The following is a 22,423-nucleotide window of genomic DNA, read 5'->3' as shown; positions in this document are numbered from 1 at the left end:
TTCTTGTTTCCAGTTTTATCTTCTATCACGTTTTGTCTTTGTTTGTTTGTTTGTTTGTTTGTTCTTTTTAATTCGCTTTCTGGCTCTTCTCCATATCACCCACACTGAAATGTGTGCCTAGGTTGGGGCACTGTCTCGCTCCTGCTTGTTTTTCTCAGATGCTTCTTTGCATACAACGCACACACATGCTGCTTTATTTTATTTTTTTTAAAGTAGGATGTTATATAAATAATGTTTGGCAAGTTGATTTTTTTACTTATGTTCATTCTGCTGGGACGTGTTAGTAATTAATATTCAGGGACGTGAATACACCACAAGTTAGGCAGTTTTCTCACATTAAAGGACATTGAGGCATTTACACACTGTGTTGTAGTAACCATCCCCAGATGCCTTTCCATATCATGCTTTTCCTTTAGTACAGTGTGAGGCCTGATTCTCGCCTGAGGAAGCACAGCTCTGATTTATGGCAAGTAAATACACACTGGTTTCACTTTTAGGCAGGCTAAGCCAGAGCCTTCTCCTTGAGATATAAGGAGAAGGATAACTCGGTCCTTTGATCTTTGCTTTCTGGATTCTAAAAATATATTAAAGTACTACCGTGACAGGGTTTGAGCAAGTTTTGAAAAATCTGTGACTGTCTGTGTTAAAAGTGTTTTTTTCTAAAATTATATTGAAGTCTTTCAGTTTAAACATGCTCAAGTTCTTTACTTTAATGAAAGAAACAGAGCCACCATGAAGTTACAGTTAATGATTGCTTAACACTATAAGGCATATTATAGTATATTTGTTCTCCAGAGGAAACCCTATAAAATATTATGCTAACCAGCAAGTTTTAGTTTGGTTTTTAATTGCTTAGCTTGTTCCTTGAGATGGTCTAGAACATGCTGGTATGCATACAGCAGTAGAAGCCTGATCTGTATGTGGAACCCAAGGCTTGCTGCTCTCTGGCCATGTGTGGTGGGAGGCAGCGTTCTGAGTCACAAATGCAATCATCAGCACAGGTTGTTCTGCATGCTCACTTGGAAAGGATGCTGTAAAGGAACATTTTAATAATACCATCTTGCATAAATACAGCTAATTTATAGGTTGTCGGCTCAATTCTCTATAGAAGGGAGAATGAACATTTTAATCAAATTCAATGTTCTCTCTGCCACACTCCTAATTTTGCATAAATCAATTAGTCCTGTTAACTACAGATCTGTGAAAATTCAACTTAGAATTTAATTCTGAGACTAGCCATGGCACATCCAAGTTATTTTAGTTTATCAGTTGCCTCATAAATATCCTTTTCATAGATGTATAACTGTAAAAAGAGTCTTGAGGTTTGTGGAATTGAATTTCCTGAGAGCGTATCAAATTGCCTTTCCCCACAAAATAATATAGCAAGGAAGAAGAGAAGTAATAAATCCATTTAGTATTTCACTGAATCAAACCATTTATGACTAAGCCATGTAAACCATAGGTCAAACCACAGTACATCCTTAGTCACAAATGGTGATTGACAGTAAACATAGGTTATGACTTGGATTGCTAACACAGTTGATCAGCACAGGTGTTTAGATAGAAGTAGCTAGAAGGAGAAGCTAGAAGGAGCTACAACTAGAGAAGAAAAGAGAAAGAGTTCTGTTCAGGCTGTGGACTAATCCATCAGTCTCTGTGGTCATGAAAGGATTAAGTCGGCCAGTTAACATTTCTACTCTTGTTGAGTCTTCATATCTAGGTCCAGAAGACCTTGTGGTCAATCTTGGAATTATCTGGTGGTGCCTTTAGGACTTATCCAGGAAAATGTTAAGGAAACAGTTGCTATATTTTTAGCAGGAAAATTTCTCACACAATCTTCCCTTGCCTGGTAAACATGGTTTAGAAATAACCAATGAGTCAGTGGCTTCCTGATTAATTATGTTGTTAATTTTTCTGTGGTGTGTGATGTTCAGCTTATGAAGCAGACTACAGAGCCTCTTTAGATGCTTTTATGAATACAGAACTTGCGGTAAGCTTGTTCAAGTTTTCCTGGGTTCCACCGAGAGACTCTGCCTGGAACCTTCTTCACCAAGGCACATTATAAGTACTGAATAGAAAAGGTGGGATAGGGAGGAAGAAGTTTGGGTGAAGAGCAGATGTGCATCCTGAACATAATCCAGAGTGTGACACCTTCTGAGACACCTGGAGGATCAGGGAAAGCAGTGCTCAGAGCGGCAGAGTTCCACCTAGATTATGGTTAGCCATTGAACTCCCATTCCTTTCACTCTCTACCAGGAGCCTGGCCATGGTTGGCGTCATTTTTCTGAGCCCCCTCCTCCACATCCCCAGTCTGAGGGCAAATATAAGATGCAACACCCAAGTATGCAAGCTTTCTGAACAGCACCAACCCTGTGCATCTTATCACCTCATGGCCCATCCTTGTTAGTTCCGTATTCCTTAGTCTATACTGTATTTCTCAAACTACTTCTTACAAGCAAAAGTGTCTCAGGAACACTTTGCAGTCTAATTTGATCTATCAAAATACAGTGACTCCAATTTGTCTAAATCCAGAAACTGCACATGATTCATTAAGCCACCTAAGGTACAGACTCTGTATTAGCACAGTCTCAGCTGTGAGGCTCTGTGGGATTTCTCCATCAGGTAAGCAGGCTGGGGTGTGCAGACCTGCTGGTGCTCCTCAGGGTTCTGTGCTACTGCAGGAATGCAGGTGTCAAAGCTGAGGGGCTCTGTGTTGGGTTCATAATTTGCCCTGAAAGCTGTTGTGTGTGGGGCCTGAGTTGATAGAAGAACTCAGGACTAAGCTAGAGAAGAATCTCTGTGGCTTGATGGAAGAAAAGAATCCAGAGATTCCATCATGGACAACTTAACATATCTTTCAGCTCTGTGTGGTTTGGTAGTGACATTTAGTAACTAGAACAGATTTTAGTATTTGTCTCTCTCCTTACAGTCACTTTAACCGTCTCTCTGTGTTTAAGAACAGAGAGGCCTGAGAGGTGAGTGTAGGAATGTGAGCATGTGAGCCTCCAAGCTCTGTGAGATCATCTCATAGTAGAGTTGAAGCTCTTAAAAGTCCATCAGTTTCTTTCACATACTCATTGAAATGTTTTCTGTACAATTAGAATTAACCTACCTTGTCCAGAAAATATTGTCTAGGCATCTGCGAGTTTATTAAACTGATCAGAAAACAAATGCTAGTTGTTAAATAATAATGATTTCTTGCACAAACAGCCATCAGTGGCCTATGTACATACCACGCCGGGCCTACCTTCAGGCTGGGAAGAAAGAAAAGATGCTAAGGGACGCACATACTATGTCAATCATAACAATCGAACCACAACTTGGACTCGACCAATCATGCAGGTATGAAGATCACCATCCAACCTAAAATCACAGGCCATGACAGCCAAGATGGATATGACCTACGTGCTATTCCCAGTGTTTATGTACTGTTCAGGGAGACTTGTGTTTTAAAAAGTTGCTGAAGAATCACATGTACTCCTTTAAGTGTAATGTTTGCCTTTGGAAGACATGATCTTCAAATCAGTCTGGCCTTGGATACATTTTATTGGTTTTTGTATTGGTTTTGTATTTTGTAGCGCTAGAGATTAAACATGCTAGGTAAGCACTTTACCCTTGAGCTACAACCCAGTCCTTGGTCACATTTTTTCAAGTGTGATGTGAAAGGTATTTTCTAAGTCTGAGCCTATTGCAGTGTATAGCTGCTGCCCCTTCTTCTTTTCCAAGGCTAGCTCTTATGCAGGCCAGTGATTCATTTTTATTCCTCTTCAGTGTGTTTCCCCAACCTTTCCCCCATTATTATGTTTAATTATTTCCTCTGTGCTTTAAATAGGCCAGACCTCTTATTATTGCTGTGTGTGTTGTTGTTTGGGTTCACGCTCCTAATCACACACAGGGAGCTCCTCATATGAAGCTAACCTGTTTTTGCCTTCAAAATAGCTTGCAGAAGATGGTGCTTCTGGATCAGCCACAAACAGTAACAACCACCTAATCGAGCCTCAGATTCGCCGGCCTCGTAGCCTCAGTTCGCCAACAGTAACTTTATCTGCCCCACTGGAGGTGAGAAGGCTACCTCGTCTAACCAGGGTCACCTCTGTCCTGTGGCTTCTCCTCATCCTTTCTTTCTTTCTTGACTTGGCCTTCAGTTTTGCAGCCACCCCCTCTCTGATCAGCCATATGTTGCTGGTGAAGGGTGTTCTGTGCAGACCCCCTACATGCTTCTCTGTCTGGCTCAGATAACATGCTGGACTCTCACACAGTTCTCATTCTCATTTCGCTGACACCATGTGTGGTAACTTGTGCTGGATGTGGGCGCTCTCTTTTCAGAACTTTTACCATTCTTGTTGTGTTTTGCTCCTATTGCCTTTACCTCATTAGAACTGCATAATAACTCTTTGCAATACCAGTGCTTATATTGAGTTTTTAAACATAGCTGTTGCTTTGATCATTCTTTTTTCTTTGACTATAGGGACTTTCATTGTATGGGCGTTTGTGTTTCTGATGCACATCTTTATCTTTAAATCATTGCTGGACATCTGCTATTGCACTCTCCTGTTTGTGTTGTTTTAGTGCCATTCCTGAACACCGCAAATGTCAGAGAGTTAGAAAAGCCAGAGAGTAAACATTTGAAGTTCTAAACTTGACTTGCCTTAGAGATAGCTGTGGGTTCTTCCTTGCACTGGTCAAGCTGCTGCTAAGGAGGGATGGATGATTGCTTTTGCAGACTCTCAGGTAAATGTCATGGGTAACAGCTATGTCATTCCAGGTGGTTTTCTTCATTATTGGAGGTTTTTGTTTCTGTGCTCTAAAACTTGCCAATCTATTCTTCATTAGACTGTGAGCTCATTAAGAGCAGGGACACATTTTTCTCCACTCTGTAGAATCTCTATCCATAATGCTTAATACAGAATAATATTTCTGGTACTTACCCAGTGGCTACCAAATATTGGTAGTTATGAGTACTTAACATTATTGTGTGTTTTTAACCAACAACTAAGAAGTACATGTGTAGAAAAAGAGAAAAAGTATAAAGTTAGACTGATTTAAAAGGAAATGAGTGAAGAAACAGGTCTTTAGGAGCTTCTCCCTTGTCTGTCTCCAAGGAGGAGTGTTCTACAGTACCAGGTACATTTTGATACATTGGAGTAACACATGGCAAAGAGTTCTAATGCTCATTATTATTCCTTAGGGTGCCAAGGATTCGCCCATACGCCGGGCTGTGAAAGATACCCTTTCCAATCCACAGTCCCCACAGCCATCACCTTACAACTCCCCCAAACCACAACACAAAGTCACACAGAGCTTCCTGCCACCTGGCTGGGAAATGAGGATAGCTCCAAACGGCCGGCCCTTCTTCATTGACCATAACACAAAGACTACGACATGGGTAAGGCTGCTGCTTTTACTTGGCACCATTTTCACCTTGAGGCCTAGCATTACTTCCTTGCTTCCCATACTCAGTGGTCATATTTTTCATACAGGAGTGTCTCTGAGGCTCTCAAGGGGGTGTTGGGGCTAGTAGGCTGGTGAGTGTGGGGCCAGAACCTGATGGTCAGGGTGCCAGTGCCAGCTTGTCCTGCTTTCCTCACAGTGCTCCTGGAGAGCACCAGTTTTGACAGCTGGCCACATTTGGGAAATGGGTGGCACTCCGTATAGCTAGTATTTTAATGTTACCGCATCACCTCTCAGGCTGTTGCAATGTTATAAAGAATTATAATCTTTCTAAAGATATTTTTTGTCTGTTTCTTTTTGCAGTATTATTGACATTACCCCTGTTACTTGATTTGTCACTTTTTTTTTAGTTCCATCACATTATTATTTTGCATTTCTGTACTACATTTTAGGTCCTTTATTTATGTATTATATGACTTGGTTGACAGGTATTGAATGACTTGGTTGTAAAATCTGATCGCTCTTTTCAGTATTTTTTTAAAAATTATTTTTCTTACCCTGCTCACTTTCCTGTGCTCCTGAATCGTGAGTGAGAAAAGGTCTGTGTTGAATTAACTTAGGCAAAATGAGATTAAGCAAAGGTGATTATGTATATCTTTATATTCATCTGTCAGACATTTTTTTAGTTGAGCCAGTGGTAGCTTTTTCAATCAAGGTAGCAAAGTAGTTGGTATTTTTCCAATATATAATCTGTAGACCTACAACTGAACTGAAATAAGTTCTCTTATTTCTGGCTTGTTTGGGTACTACAAATTGTTTGTTTTTTTTAATGTCCCCATCTAATCATCTGGACAGAGTTAACTCAGAGATAGCTTAGTCCCATCATTTGTGCTGTTTACTTAAAACTGATGTTATATGAAAGCTGATTGAGTTTTGGAGATTTGTCCCTTGCCCAGGTTCTTCAGTGTTGGATCGAGTATGAACTTGCACTTTAAATCCCCATTTCTAGTGGTGGACCCCTAGTATGTCCCCGTGGTTCCTGGAACAGCAGTGTATGTTAAGGAGTTTGTTCTTATCCCACTGTGTGATGTTAATCCAGTCCCGTAAGAATTAAACTGGGAGTTACTCAAGTCCTATGGACCATAATACAGCATGTCCCCTTGAGGGCATTCTTGGCACGTGGGGCAGGCCTTCTCCTGTGGGATGTTTTACATCCTTGGCTCCTGGCACTGAATATTAATAGCTGCCATCACTCCCTTCACCAACATACTGATAACCAAAAATGCGCCACACATTTCCAAACACTCCTCAGTGAGAACCTCTTAAAGCTCTTCCTATTTTGTAGTAAAGGAATTTACTGACCTGCCAAGAGCACTTATCATTGAGATCTGATGACATTCATTTGGTAAACTGATAACTACTTCTAAAGCATCTAATGACATAGAGGTTCCTTTGACTCACCTTTTAGTCTGAGATAGTATTACAGGTTTGTGGGCCAGATAAGAATAACAGACAGGCAGCTCTTTGGAAAACAGAGTAATAAAGATTGGTTTTCGGTGTTTTTTTGTTTTGTTTTTTTTTTTGTCGACACAGAACCTATGGCTGCCCTGTGGTTCCCCTTTCCCATCACACTGCTGTAGTTTCAAAAACTCAGCCAGAAAGAAATTGGAGCTCCAGAAACAGGGGGTAAATGTTATAAAAGTAAATGGATTAGTGCATGGAGCCACTGTGGCTTGCCAACATAAGCTATGATTTTAGTAATTTGAACTAGCTTAGTAATCAAATCCCCTAACCTTTTCACAGCCTTTCACGCCACAACTGCACTGTAATTGCAACTGGGCAGATTTTATTTTAAATAGTGCTACCTTTATTTATTGCCAGCATCGTTGTTGAATGAAACCCAGTTTTAACTTTCAGTTGTCTCTTTCTACTTAGATACTTGTTACTAATTCCCTCACTTAAAATTTTCAGTTGCTAAAAAATTCTGTTGTTACTGCTGCTGCTGTTGCTGCGACTGCTACTATTAAAGATCTTTAAGGCAACAACTGTAAATTCCCCAAGTTGCTGCCCTTCTTAAGTAAACTCAGATGTGCTGCCACAGCTGTGTTATCTCATGTAAACAAAGGCCTGCACAGAATTCTCAGTGTGAAAGTCACACTCTAAATTACATGTGCATTTTGACAAAATTATGGAGGGAAGGAGGTTACCATCAGGATCATTTTTTGGCTCAAAATCTGTTTCAGCTTGGTTTGGGGGTTTGTTTTCTTTTTTAAAAAGAATAAATAAGAAGGCATCATAGAGCTGTATGCTTCTTAGATTCGAACATTAAAATAGTACAAGGAAGAAAACTGGTAGGACAGGTTAAGACTAAAGAAAATAATGCTTCCTGCTTTGGCCTGCATGCTACTGATTCTTACACTAAGAAATGTGAGAATATTCAGGCCATTTCCCTCTATGAACTGATTGGGTAAAATTCCATTCCAAGTATATTTTTAAGACCTATTCATCGATACATACAAATGAGGCACACAGCATGCCTGCCTTCTATTTGAAAAATATATCTGGCCACATTTTTAAGAGAAATGATTTTATTTTGACCTTACCTAGGTCAGGCTGGCAGGGAATAAATGCTGGAAGCCACCAGGAGGCCCGGGCTTGCCATGGAGTGGCTCAAAGCATTAGCATAGTTTTGTATTAAAAATACACACACACACACACACACACACACACACACACCTTAGTTAAGTTTCAGCTTTGTATTTATATCCAAGTTCAAGACAATAAAATTGATTGTAGCCTAGCCATTATTGCTGATCTCTTCCAGGATAGAAAGTATAAAGGATGAAGCACAAGGTTTTTTTTGACCAATCAGTATTCTCATATTTTATATATTACATTCTGTTTAAAATTTTTTCAACTGGATTAAGGGAAGCAGTTAATTATTCATTGTCCTTACTAGGCTGAAAAAAAGGAGAAGCCACCAAGTATGTTTACATATTTCATTCATATCTTGTGCAGCCTCATTAGTATTCCAGCTTGCCATCATCCCTCAAGTTGTCTGTCGCTACTGCCCTTGACTGCCACTCCAGTGATGGCCAGCCTTTTAGAGCTTTTGATGAGAATAAATAGCCAGCTGTGGCACACATGCCATAGGTTCGCCACCACTGTCCTACTGAATCAACTATGGGGGAACCTACCTCCTTGGGTGTTTTAAAGGCCTCGTAGGGAGAGTGATTTCAGTAGTCACTACCAGACAGCCCTTGAGTTTGGTCAGTGGAAGCAGTTGCCATTATTTTTATTAATGTTGGTAAAATAAAATGATATGACCCCTTAGGGCTTCTGGCCCTTATACTCTATGAAGCCTGGGTTTCCATTCAAGGCCATTTTAGCACATCTATGAAACTGGTATCATTTTATGTTTATTGTTACACACTTCCCCTCTTCTTCTCTCCAAATCACCAGTTTTTTGCCCAAAGAAACAACAGTTGATTATGATTCTAAGACACAACTGGCCTTGCACATAGCATCCAGAACCCTGTCTCCTTTTATGTGGTAGCTGTGCAGGGCTTTCTCTAAATCTGGCATAGTCATTGGCTGCATGGGGCCCCAAAGGTCTCTAGTAGCTGTGTCCTTACCTAGTGTAACCTAGAGTGAGAATTGAGTAGATAGCTTTTATGGATTTTGATGCTTTAAACCTTTCCTTTGCGTACAGTTAACCAGTCAAAAGTATTTATCATATCATCTAAATGTTTAATACATTTCTTTACTCTCTATATGTTCATTATAGTACTGTAGCTTACCAGACTCACTTTGTTCCACCTCTCAGACTTTTAAAAAGAAATTAGATTCAGCATTCATTACAAACTGCTAAAATGTTTCTTCAATTAATAGTTTGCAGTACTTAACAGAAGGCAAATTTAAACTTTATTTCTGTGCTCTTTTTATTTTTATCATTTCCCAAAATCTATCCATGGATACTATGGTTTAGCTTATGCTGTTGACTCAAGGAGTTGTTGAAGAAAAAACTTTTAGTGACTTGATAGCAGCAAAGGCTGGAAAATAATTGAACTAAGCTAGTGTCAGATGTCTTAAGAGTTATCTTTTTAATCTTGGGCAGATAATGTGTTTATTATAGTTGACAATATATTTTCCTGAGTTTTGTTCATCTTTTGAGTTTGAGCTATATCATATTTAACTGGTAGTTCCCAGTCTCTGGTCATAACCCATGGCCAAATCTGTATTCTCGGTGTTATTTTTCTCATATAAACAGACCATGTGTTCAACCTCCTAACAAGGAATGTTGCAAAAATCATGTCTGACGATCCTTCGTAAATCAAGCATGACCCAAGATGTCAGAGTACACATTTCTTGATTCTCTGTGGTACTTTATGAAGAAAAAATAAAAAGTTTTATAAATTTTTATGTTAAAACATAAATGAGAACCCAGCATGCAGAACTTGGTGGGAATCTCAATACAGCTCCATAGCTGGATACATGATTTCCTACAGTGAAGCAGGCTGTCTCTGGAACAACCATGTGACTTGCCAGTTAGACCAGATTCCGAAACCCTGCCTACCTCAGGAAGTAGCAGAAGGACACAGGCCTGCTGGGGTGCTCCTGTGTATGAAGACCCCAAGGGGGATGTACAAACCCTCACCTCCCTCTCAATCTGGAGTAGGGCAGTGTCATCACTGGCACTCTTTGTTCTGGTCTCCATAGTACATCACTGTTAGGACCTTGTCCCCCATCACCTTTCCAAAGTCTAGGGGAAATAGTTGATCTTCTTTTTAAATATGTGTACCCTCCTCCTTTCACTAAGCACAAGATAAAGAGTAGAGACTTGAGAGATGGTTCACCAGGCTTTCTGTAAAAAGCAAAGAGATGGGATCCTTCCCATATTCCACTCACAGACAACCTCATTGCAGCATCCCAAGGAGGAAAGGAATCCATATCTACACAAGAGTCCCTCTTAACATCTTCCACCTTTTATATTTTTTGTTGCAGGAAGATCCACGCCTGAAATTTCCAGTACATATGCGGTCAAAGGCATCTTTAAACCCCAATGACCTTGGCCCTCTTCCAGTGAGTATACTGGAGATGCATGGAATGGTCTGAAAGCGTGTTTTCATTTACCTGGCCAGTGTAGATGGAGAGGCCCCATGAATCTTCTCTTTCTCCAGGCTTCCTCCATCTCACTGGTCTGTGTTTGTTAATAGGGTTGAATTTTTGTTGGCATCTAAGTACTTTTCAGTGTATGTGATACCAGCACTCAAGAAGTAAGTTTCTGAGTTGCTAGGCTCTTACTGGAAGGTAGACCTTGAACTAGGTTATGCAAGAGGCATCACTTCAGGTAACAATTTAATCAGCACACATTTATTTTACAAGTCAATAACCACTATGTTCCATTCATTTGCTGATGCAGTCATAGCAAAAATAAGTAAATACTGAAAACAGTGTGGCAGAAGAAAAGTATAACTATTCACAGAAAGTTTCTGTAAGTCACTTAACCTGCAAATATGAGGTTTTTTTTGGTTTTTGGTTTTTGTTTGTTTGTTTGTTGTTTCTACTGGGGATCAAACTCGGGACCTTGTGCTTTCAAGGCAGGGAGTGGAACTGCTGAGCTAAATCCTTGCCCCTATTTTGAGTTTTTCTTCCTTGTGGGTGACTATTTATAAATCTAATGTTTTACTGGCTTATTTTCTTTGGGAGAGTGGAGTTCTTTGGTCCAAATGGATTTTGAATGAAACCTCATTGTGTATGTTCCTCAACAATGTGCTGCTCATAAAGAAAGCTAGAGGCTAGGGGGCAGGAGGTTGGGTGCTAAGACTAATGTTAAATGGGATTTGCACTTTGTGTGTGTGTGGGGGGGGGTTTCCAGGCATAAGAACTATTCTGTTGGCTAGCGTATGATATATTACAGCAAAAAAATCCCTTTTTTGTTAATATGTGTTTATAATGCATAATAAATACATTCATTATGGGGAATTGATACATATACATATCACATCTTCATCTATTTTACTTCCCCTCATTATGGCAAAATTTGGGGCTACAGAAGTTAGGATTCATTGTTTATTCATTATAACACGTATATAACTCACCATCCAAATCTGTTTGGTTCCTGGGTTCAGAGGGAGAGAGTCTGGAGAATATGTTTAGAAAGTGAAACAAAGTATGTTGTTTGAAATCACTGGATTCCTGAGTCTCAGTTAGCAAGTAGGGACAATTCAGATAATGAAGGCATACCAGCCTTATTATCTAAAAAAGTATTCAAATCATTTACTTCCTGCAGGAAGAAAGTGGACTCTTCAGTAGGGTTAAAATAAAGACCCAGGTCCTTTTAGGGCAAAAAAAAAAAAAAAGCCTCTGTGTGGCTTTGAGCAGCAAGCAGTTTCTATTCAGTTTTGTGGATTGAAACTGTGGTTTTGACACCTGCCTGTATGCCCACAACACTGCTCCTCCTACTACAAGTTGCCATACATACCCCAATTCCCCCATTAGCCCACAAGATCAAACCCCTAACAACAAGCCCAATATCCAGTCAAGTAAGTGTTGAACCTCAGGATAATGGCGACAGGGCCCCTAACCCCATAAAACAGTATTGCAGCCCCACATACAGTACTGTTCCAGCTGTGGGCCCCACCATACCTCTGGAGTGGCTCTTTACCACTTCCTCTTGCAATACCTACAATAAAATTATTTTTACTTTGCACAGGTCTTCTGTTCTGACTCCTTTCTCTATTTCTGTGTTAGAAAGAGAGACAAGTCCAGCGAAGATAAGTCTGGGGACCTTAGACCCCAGACCCATTGGACATAAGAGTTCCTGAGTTTGAATAGTGAGAATTAAGGGCAGAGAATACCAGTATTGTGGTTTTTAGCCACTTAACATAAATAAAATCACTGTGTCTAACATGCTTTCATTAGCTCTTCTCCTCTCTCATTGTAGTACTTAGTATTTATTTAACCAAGTAAGTTTTTCAACTTCAGCTTTCATATATGCTGAGGTTCTGTGTGGAGCTCTTGACGTAACACCCCTGTTTCTTGTTCATCACACAGAGAATGCATCTGAGATGAAAGAATGTGTGTGTGTGGCTAGATCTTGTCAGGCGTTAACCAGTGATATTTATGTCTGTTCTCAATGTAAAGATGTACCTTTACAGAGAGAAGAAATAATTGCCTTTGACAGTGGCCCTGCTAACTAATGTTTATATTCTCTCTTCTCCCCTTTGTGGATATTAGCCTGGCTGGGAAGAAAGAATTCACCTGGATGGCCGCACATTTTACATTGACCATAGTAAGTAGGCACTTCTGTGGCCACATGGGTGTTGCAGGGTAATGGGAGCGGAAGGGGGATTCAAATGTGATAGTGAAAGCTTTGTCATTTCACTCTTTGTCCAGGCAGCCAGGTGCTGTGTGGAGAGAATGATACCAGAGAGTCAGTGCCCTCGTACGGTACTGTGCCTTCACCCTCAGTTTGCTTTCCAGTAGCCCATCAAGCTTTTGCCCAATTTGATCTTGTGACTATTAACTTTTTTATGATTTTTTTAAAAATCTCTTTTGGTTGACTATCCCTTGATATTTGCGCTTTTATTAAATACACCCTGAAAATAGAAAATAAGATTAGAAGCAGTGATTTAGTCGAAACAGATCTATGTAAGTTTTCAGAACACTGCCTTCAAAGATCTTGTGGAGAGATGCCCATTCTGACCTTATTTTCTATTCACAGCATGTTTCCTTGCACCCAACACACTAATGTATATATATATATAGTTGTTTTCTTTAAATTGTAGTATATTTGCTGAAGACATTTGCTTCAGCACCTGTGAATAAATGTGTGGCTTCTCATTTCAACTAAAAGTTACACTAATAAATGTCTGCTTTTAGCTGATGGGGGTTTTTTTCATTCTTTTGTTTTTTTGGTGGTTTTTTTTGTTTTGTTTTGTTTTGTTTTGCTTTTCTTTCTTTGAGGTGACATGTTCTTCATGAAATCATTTTTTTATGGCCCTTAAAAGTTCTGGAAAAGTGTATTAAGACTCTAAGTAGATGTAAAGTTCAAATTGTATGTACAGTTTGGTAGTATTTTGTTTATTGTTTTTATTTGCTTCATAAATGGGAGGTCTGTGCCAGGTTTTCCCACATTTTCATAACTAAACAAAAGTACATTGATAAGCCACTTGCTGAAAAGTTTTTTTATATACAGAACTTGTCTCTGCCTCAGGCATGGTAGCCTTCTAGGATGTCACCAGGGTACCAAGTGCAATGCCTGGGGACTTTGTACTCTAGCATGTAGTTTAAGGCATTGGTGGCGAATCTATGGCACAAAGCTGTTTGTCATCATTGAAAGCTCTAAAAGGTTCTCCATCACTGGTTTAAGTATAAAATGCGTTAAGCGGCAAGCCCAGCAATTCAGAATTAAGCCAAAAGTAAACATCTCTTACTGGGGGAAGGATACCTTTGGATTTAAATCAGATATTTCAAGACATACAGACATAGTTCTCATCTTTGATCAAAAGAACATTCTCATTTGCATAATTTCCAAAGTTATTTATACTTCTACTCTTGAGAGAATTTGATAAAATCAAGGACAAGTCATACTCATTTTTCCCCACTTTAAAAAAGTTCTCTTTTTTTCAGTTTTCAAAGACAAATATAAATAATACTGATCATTTCATTGAAACATCTTAAGTAGTAACACTTCCTTGGTCCGTGACTACAAGCATTTCATTCACTATAACTTGTTCTGGCTGACAGCCTGATGCTTAGTTCAACCTGGAAAGAACTTTGTTCATAGTACACCCCAGGCGTCAAAGGGAAGAACAGTGCTATCACAAAGAGGTCCACTACTATCCACTAGAAACCAAAATTATGCTCTGCTTCCCTAGGGCTTGTGTGGACCTCACATAATATTTAAAGGATACTTGGTAAATAGAAACTTGAAGTCGGGTTCATGGAGTGTCGGTGGTGAAGGTCTTAGAGTTGCTGTCCTTAAGTAAAATGGAGAGTAGCCATCTGGAGAAGCAGCAGCTGCCTGACAGCCTGCTCACAAAGAGGATGAAGGGATGACTGCTTGCTAGATGCCTGGGTGCTCCTGACTTGCACTCTGTCTTCTCATTGTTCTAGTGCTCATCTTGGGCATTCTTCATTCCCCATGGGAGGCTCTTCTTTGTTCCCATAAACCAAATAGTATGGGAGCACCGTGTGTGGAGCCTAGTGGCTCTGAGCTGTACCAATATATTTGTCATCATGGACCTACAGAATAAAATGTATTTTTCCTTTATACAACAGTACTGAAAGTTTCTCTTAAACAGAGGAAAAATTAGATGACCAAAAACCATTTAAGAAAAAGATCTGTTTGAAAGAACTCCATTAGCTTTTAATGTTGCATTTCTGCCCAATCTCTAATTTGCCAAGCTTTACTCAATGAAAAATGATAAAGGGGAGGTGCATGTCAACAAAACACTTGAATTCATTTACCTTTCCACCAAATTCTAGACTGTAAGAAGTACAGAATCCCTACATTTTTCAGAGGCTTTATTTACTAGGGCAACAAGTTTTATCCAAAATAAGCTTAATTTCCTAATAGTTGTAATATTTAGGGATTCTCTTACCTTGAGGATTTTGCCGTCATAATACCTGCTGGACAGAGGTTATCAACAAGGTCATCCCAACATGTACCGCTGTACTATTTCCGCAGTCATAAGTTCTTCAGTCACCCTGTCTGCCAGCGTAGCTGAGACATGTGATTGAATTACAAGCATGAATGTACTTGGCCTTTAAGTAATTATTTAATCCTTCACGATAAGTTAGACATTTTCGAGATTAACAGTATTCCAACCTTAAAGACCATATTTCAGGAGCAACACATGTTTAATTCTAGTCTTCAATTCAGACTCCTTGATCTATTTGGTGACATTTTTCAGTTAACTCCTATCTCTCTGTCCTGGCATAAAAACGTAAAGGAACAACTGGAAAGGAATGTGTAGCCCTCATGAGAAAGATGTCATTCTTCTCAAGACCAGATGTACCCAGCAGCTGAGTAATTGGCCACAGGTATCTTAAATATAAAATTTAGAAGAAATTCCAGTGATTCTTGGTTTGGTCTTCTCTGCCAAGAGTCTTGCCGGACCTGTTAGTAGTAGCTAAAGTGTCTGTGTTTCTCATCCTTCTTCTTTTGTGCCCTTTGATTAGAAATAAAATGTCTCAAAGATGAAAAGGAAATTTAGACTCCAAAGTTCTTAAAATTGTGTAACTGGCCACCATTCATTCATACTGCCAACACTTAGCTTCGAAAATGATCTTTATTGTAACCACACAGGAACCTGAGTGGTTCTGAAAGGTTCTGTTTTAGAAGAACTTTTCACATCAACTTCATTCAGTCATTACAAAGATAACATATGGAGTTCTTCTTACTTGCCAGAACCAATGTCAGATGATAGAAAGGGAGTTGCAGAGATGAATAACACAGTGCTCCTGTCCTCAAGGGGCTTAGGTCCAGAGGGAGTGCCAGGAGAGGTGCCTTAGCTGTGGTTAGCAGTGTGAACCAGTTATTTGGATGCTGGAGTGAGGGAGGCTGAAAGGGGTGGTATAGAATGGCTTCACTTTCAGATAAGTTTCAAACACCAGGAAACACTGAGCCTGGTAAGCCCAACAAAGAGCAGCCATAGGAAAGGGAAGATGTGTGCAGGTCTACAACTTTGTGTAGAGTATGCCGTGTTCAGAGAAAGGGCCACATGTTCCACCCAACTGATGTGCAGACAAGGCTGGTGTGGCACCCAGCAAGTCACAAGGTGTCTGCCAAGTGTGGGACCTCTGGTTCTTTCTGCAAGCAGTGTGGAGCTCAAAGGGCCTTCCTTCTCCAGAGGGGAGTGACAGTAGTCAAATTTGTGCTAATTTAGAAAGAACCTTTTGGCAGAGATGTCAAGTAAGTCTTGAAGGTCTGGGGATGTTGCTCAGTGGTGACATGCCTACCTGGCAAGCACAAGGTCCTGAATTCAATCCCCGGTACTGGAAAAAAAAAAGAATATCTTGGATAGGAGTGAATGAGAATAAAACCAGGGAAGCCTAGAGAATAATCTAGGAAAAAGATGAATGCCCCAGAAAGGAGCATAGCAGAGAGGGGCACAGTTCAATGACCGCTGGGGAGTTGTAAGACCATGTCCTGATTTGGACAGTGAATGGGTTGTGATAACTGCTAGCCTAGAAGAGAGGGTTACATGAGTAGTTGTGGTGATGGTCTTCCTGATTTGGGTAGTGGAGCTTAGGACCCTGTGGGAAATCCAGGTACAAATAGATGTCTGTGGTAAGGCTTGCAGTTCAGGTCTGGTCTGAAAATTTGGGAATCCTCATGTGTTGGAAATAGGCAGTTTATTTTCTGTTTCAGTGATAAAATTCAGTCAATACAGTTATAATCCCAGTTGGTGTTTTAAGTCACAGTTTTTACTGAGCTGTATTTGTGTGCTTTATTTGGTTGTCTTTTCTTTTTCATCACAGTAGCAACTTTTGCTTTTCAGAGTCTTCTGTTTTCAATGTAAAGGACCCACAAATGCCTTTTGCTTCCACTTTGGTTCTCACAAACAGTTGAGACTTCATGTGAATGTTCTGCCACCATGAAAATAAAAGATTCTAAACAGATCATGTACCTGAGAAGCTTTTTTTAACTTCACTTCTGATTTAAAGTAATACAAGACTTTCAGAAATTCCTGGCAGTTGTTAAAGCTGAATTCATTAGCTATTGTCAGCCCAATTACAGGGTAACCGTATACAGTTACTTTTCAGACATTTGTCTTCCCTTTCTCCCCTTTGTTAACTAACATGGAAGACCCATCTTCCCCAATCTGCCCTATCTACGTTCTTTCATAGGAGCCTCTTCAGACCTGGCCCTCCAGCATACACAGAGGATCCCTGAAATCTTAGGCACAGTTATAAATCTCTAGTGACCCAGGACAGCTGTTGTGTGTTATTACCTAGACAAGTAACAGTATAGCTAGCATTGAGCAGACATTCTCTCTTTGACTCCTTTGGAAGAAGGAAAATCCCTTTTGCCACTCTGGCCTGCAGGGACACTATTCTCTGAAGTTTTCATTGTGTCTAATTCTCGTTTTTTGGACTACCATAGTTGCTTTGATTTTTGTGTGCGTGTGAGTGACGCATGTAATGGATTATTCATTTTATCAGTGCAGGATTCCTAATTGAAAGCTGTGTTTCAACACTATAAGCAAATAAAAAAACTATTTGAAATGTCAAAAAATCCTGTGTGTTTGTTAACCTTTTGAGGAACTAAAACTTTTTGTGTCTTTTTTTAATTAAATGAAAATCAAGATCAAGTTATAAATCCTTGGAAGGAGGGTTTATAATTAAAATGACAGCAGATTGCCTGCCAAAGACAGTGCAATTAGATGGTCCACTTTAGTTGTGCATTTTCGATTATTTTTAACTGAATAGAATTTGAAGAATTTACCATGTAGAGTACTGGTACCTTCTAACCCTAAAATACTAAATTTTATCCCTGGGGGACAAAGTAGGGGACTGGACAACTTTTGCAGAATTCAGTTATCATTCTTCCTAAAACATCCTTTAAATAGGATAGATTTGGTGTTGATTTTTTTTTTTCTTTTTTAACATTTCAGATAGCAAAATAACCCAGTGGGAAGACCCAAGACTGCAGAACCCAGCTATTACTGGTCCGGTCAGTATTCTGTTTCTGACTCTTTGGCATACATTTTGGTTTCATCTAAACACATGTTTCTTGTGTATTACTATTACTATTACTATTACACCGAGGACCTGGTACATTGAAGCAGATAAACATTGTTCCTATCTCCTCCTTACCATTTCTAGGTGTGGCTGTATGTACCTTTTCACCAAGACTTTCATTTTAAAGGGAAAGAAAGTGGTTTAATAATGGTAGCACATTTAAATATGTTTCTTCTCCTTTGTAAAAAGGTAATTTAAAAGTGCAAATCCTCCCAGCTCCTGTCTATGTAGAAAATTGTCATTTGTTTAGGCCAAGGTTAGTAAATATGTGCTGATACATTTAAATCTCTTCCAGTTTAAACATCTGTAGACTTTTCTGTTGAGGTTGCTTTCTTCCGGTGCTTGCAGAGTCAGGAATCTTCAAATTTGCTGACCCACTGACTTTTCCTCGCCCATGCCAGCTAGAAAAAGAATCCATCCTAACTTAGGTACAGTGACCTCCTAAGGTATTTGCAGCACACTGTGTTCACAGAAGAAGAGAGAATTCACTTGTTGCGGAACCCTGTGGATAGTTCCATAGGATGAGACCACACTCACCATATCCCGGTAGCTTTTGCTGGTAGTTATAGGCATGCACAGAGATACTTTGGAATTATAGGAAAAGACCCAAGTTTAGCAAAAGATTCTAGATTTGGGGCCTTTTTAAAAGATTGTGCATTGGGAGTATAGCATAGTAGCAGAATACTTGCCTAGTATGTATGTATGCATATATGTAGTTCTGGGTTCCTTCCCTGCAACCACCAAAAAAGAATCCTCTAAAAGACTAGAGAAAGGAAAGGAACTAAAGTTTATTCTATCATGTACTAAGCCAAGGGCCCAACAGTTACATTTCAAAAGTGAATTTTGTTATTTTGGTTATATCGATAACTGACATCCCTTTAGCCGTTTGTTGGATTTATTCAGCTATATTGAGACTTTCCTATTCAAAGTGCTCCCCAAAAATGATTATCTACTTTTTCTTCTGTGTACCTTTCTTACTACAGTGGTTCATTTTTTCACATAAGGTCACATAGGTGGGTTGTTAGAAAAGTATTTTCCACTCTACATCATTAGAAACTTGGGCAATAGGTAAGTTCAAGAAACTGCATTTTTCAGTGGCAGAAAATGGTTCATGTCATAATTTAAAATTTTCCAACTATGTCAACTATGTCTTTCTATCACCTACCTTCACTCCAACACTGTTAGTCCTTATTAAGTGTTAAAATTATTTAGCCTCATAAATTCAGGTGGACTCACTCTCAAGAAAGGTCTATTTTGTTCTGTTTCCTAAGACCTTTGTTTACTCTTATTATTATTGGTGATTCTTCTTTTAGTAATAGTATGTATACTTATTATCAACAGCATAGACATTTGACATTTGGCATATTATTCTAAATATTTGGCAGTTTTTCATATGATTTTTCTTCTTGATTGTGTAATTACTTACAATCTGTTTTTTTAATGTCTAAGAGGTATGAGGAGGTCTCACCCATCCAAGTATTATTCCTAATTTTCTTTCATTGTAGTCAGAGAATATTGCTATGGAATATTATCAGATATTTGAAGTTTCCTTGGAGGCTTGGTCATTTTCTATAAAGTTATTTTTGTGTTTTTAAACTATGTATTGTGACTTTGATTGGATATAGAGTTCTATATGTATCCTTCAGTTCAGGCCTATAGGATTGAAGTCTTCTGTGTTATTACTATTTTTCCTGACTACATTCTCTAATCAAAGAGTTATGTGAAAATCACTATAGTGATTGTTGCTCAATCAATTTTTTCTGAGATTTATATAATTACATTCACTCTCTTCTTTTTTGCCTAGAGTGTATTTTCAATCTCTTTGCAGTGCCAACTTTTTTCTACCTTCAATTGATAGAGTACTATGTGTGTGTGTGTGTGTGTGGGTGTGTATGTGATTATAAGTTATACTTCTGTTCTTTTAGTGCTCACCTTAAAATTCTTAACCAACATGCTTAATTTAAGGTTAAAATTAATCACTCCTGGATATCATCAGGACCTCAGAGAACATTAATGCTATTCTTTCCCATTCCCATTTTCTTTTTCTTTTTCTTTTTCTTTTTTTTTTTTTTTTTTTTCAGCTTTAATTGAGTTTATCGGTACATTTTAGGGATACAGTACAGTTACATTCATTGTTGGGATCTTGTACCTCCACATGACAAGTCTTGATTCTCATTTTTTCCCCTTACCCCTGCCCTCCCTTCACCCCCTCCTCCCCTCCCCATCTACAAATACTTTATTTCCATCTTTTCATTCTCTCACATTTTTTTCTTTTCCCTTGTTACCCTTCCCCTACTCATCCCACCTTCCCTACACCTTTAGCTCCTTTCTTCCCTTTCCCACTCCCATTTTCAATGTCATTGCTGGGCAGAGTTTTAAACCAACTTGTCTTTAAATTTTCCAAATAGTGTTTTATCTTTTTTCTCCAATAGTCAATATTTATTTACTTTTATATACATAAACAAATTTCTTTGCCCACCATAGTTGTTGCATTCATTTTGTTCCTGGGTTTTCTTCTTAATGAAGTACATGGTACAGGTCATGGTTCTCTGCAACAGTATCATCTGGGAACTTGTCCGAAATGCAGGTTTTCAGGTCCCACCCCAGACCTGAAGCAACAGCTCAGAATGTTTTACCAAGCCTTTGCAGGGATTCTGATGTCCACTCAAGGCTGAGAATGATCTCTTTTATGCCTCAACTCTAAATGTCTAATTGCACCTCTCTATTAAATGTTAAGTTCAGCTGATTATAGAATTCTGGGTTATATTCCCTCAGCACTTTAGAGACAGTCCTATGTGTCTTCTGGCCTCCATAACTGATGATGAAACATTTGCTGTTGTTGTAATTGTCATTTCCAATGGCTAAAGCTTTTCTCTGGTGGTTTTGAATTTTTCTCTGTGTCTTTGCTATTCTGCAGTTTCATTTTCATATATGCATATGTGGCTTTCTCTTTGTTTATCCTGCTTTGAACTCAAGATTCTTTGGTATGGAGATCATATCTTTCCTCTGTTAGGGAAAATTCTTAGCTGTTATTTCTTCACATACTGCATTTTTCCCACTCTCTGATTATCTGACTTTAAAACTCTGAGCATTTGGTTCACTTTCTGTCTTTATTGTCTTTTAACTGTCCTCATTCTCTTATCTTCTGTCCCCTCCCCCCTTGTCTGTCTCTCTCTCTCTCTCTCTCTCTCTCTCTCTCTCGCTCATTCACATGTGTTGGCTGTACAGTAAGCTGTTACTCAGTTCACCTAGTTAATTCTTCAGGTTTTTTATTCATTTTTGTATTCATTTGTCTGTTATTTCAGTGATTATCTTTAAAGTTCTATTTAGTCTTTTAAATTTTGCTTTGTGTTCTGAGACATGCTGTCATTCATTCATTTATCTCTTACCATTTTAAAAACACTGGGTGACCTCTTTCAGATTACTCTGTTACATCTGGTCCTGGGGTAGTAAATCTTCTTTTTCTATGTCTGTAAAGTCTTCATAATGGTGATTTATTATTGGTTCGGTTTACATTGTTAGAGTGTGTGAGTATGTGAGTGTTTTCACCTTCACTGACTTACCATGGGGCTTTTATAAGTCCTGACTTGTATTTATAGTCAGCTTACCAGCCTCGGTACATGCCACTCAGGATAACTGTGGGCCTCGTAGCCCCTTTGACAGAGGCCTAACATATGGATTAATTATATATCTGTGGGTTTTTTCCCCATGTATGGTCCTAGATAGACGATCAGCCTCCCTTGCAGCTTTCCTGTGCTGTTTGGTAGAGTTTTCTTGCCCCATTCAGATATTAGGGTCTGGGCAGAGGACTCTGCAGTAGTTCCCTGGGTCACACAGACTGTTGGTCAGTTTCGCATCTCTGTGGGTGAAGATGACACCTAAACCCAAGTTCCTATGTGTAGGTCCAATGCCTACTTATTTCTCTAACTTTAAGTCTTTCAGCTTATCTGATACCTGTAGTTTTTCTCTTTTTTCCAAATAATGAAAATATTAGCTCTAGCCAGACATGATGTCACATGCTTGTGATCCCAGCACTCAGGAGGCTGAAGTAGGATTATGAGTTCAAGGCCAGTCTAGACTTCATATGCATAGCAAGACCTTATCTAAAAAGAGAGAGAGAGATAGCCAACATTTTTACATATTTTTAAGGAGGAGGGATCCTTTCTGTGGTATCTGAATGCAGCATTACTATAAGTCAGTATGCTGTCTCTCTGACAGATACCACTCTTAGTAGTGCCCTTGAATGCTCTCCATGCATGCTATTAGAATGAAAACCATT

The 22,423-nt window shown here is 39.1% G+C and overlaps 1 protein-coding gene across 11 annotated transcripts in view; it reads left to right on the top strand.

Moving 5' to 3' along the window:
• Positions 1 to 22,423, top strand: part of Nedd4l (NEDD4 like E3 ubiquitin protein ligase) — a 331,119-nt gene that overhangs the window by 275,089 nt on the left and 33,607 nt on the right. For 7 of the 11 annotated variants that reach the window (XM_033757523.1, XM_033757526.1, XM_033757521.1 and 4 more), the window contains 7 exons: positions 3,211 to 3,342; positions 3,940 to 4,059; positions 5,189 to 5,386; positions 10,396 to 10,473; positions 12,631 to 12,685; positions 12,790 to 12,843; positions 18,018 to 18,076. In XM_033757523.1, the coding sequence (XP_033613414.1) occupies positions 3,211 to 3,342; positions 3,940 to 4,059; positions 5,189 to 5,386; positions 10,396 to 10,473; positions 12,631 to 12,685; positions 12,790 to 12,843; positions 18,018 to 18,076 (696 nt within the window). The remainder of the gene's footprint in view (positions 1 to 3,210; positions 3,343 to 3,939; positions 4,060 to 5,188; positions 5,387 to 10,395; positions 10,474 to 12,630; positions 12,686 to 12,789; positions 12,844 to 18,017; positions 18,077 to 22,423) is intronic. The other 4 variants (XM_010635462.1, XM_033757525.1, XM_010635452.2 and 1 more) reach the window with 1 other exon arrangement.

The sequence above is a fragment of the Fukomys damarensis genome, unplaced genomic scaffold (genome assembly GCF_012274545.1).
Source record: "Fukomys damarensis isolate Sample0158 unplaced genomic scaffold, DMR_v1.0_HiC HiC_scaffold_30, whole genome shotgun sequence".
Lineage (NCBI taxonomy): Eukaryota > Metazoa > Chordata > Mammalia > Rodentia > Bathyergidae > Fukomys > Fukomys damarensis.
Note: the sequence above shows the minus strand (reverse complement) of the source record. Positions and strands in the feature narration are given on the sequence as shown.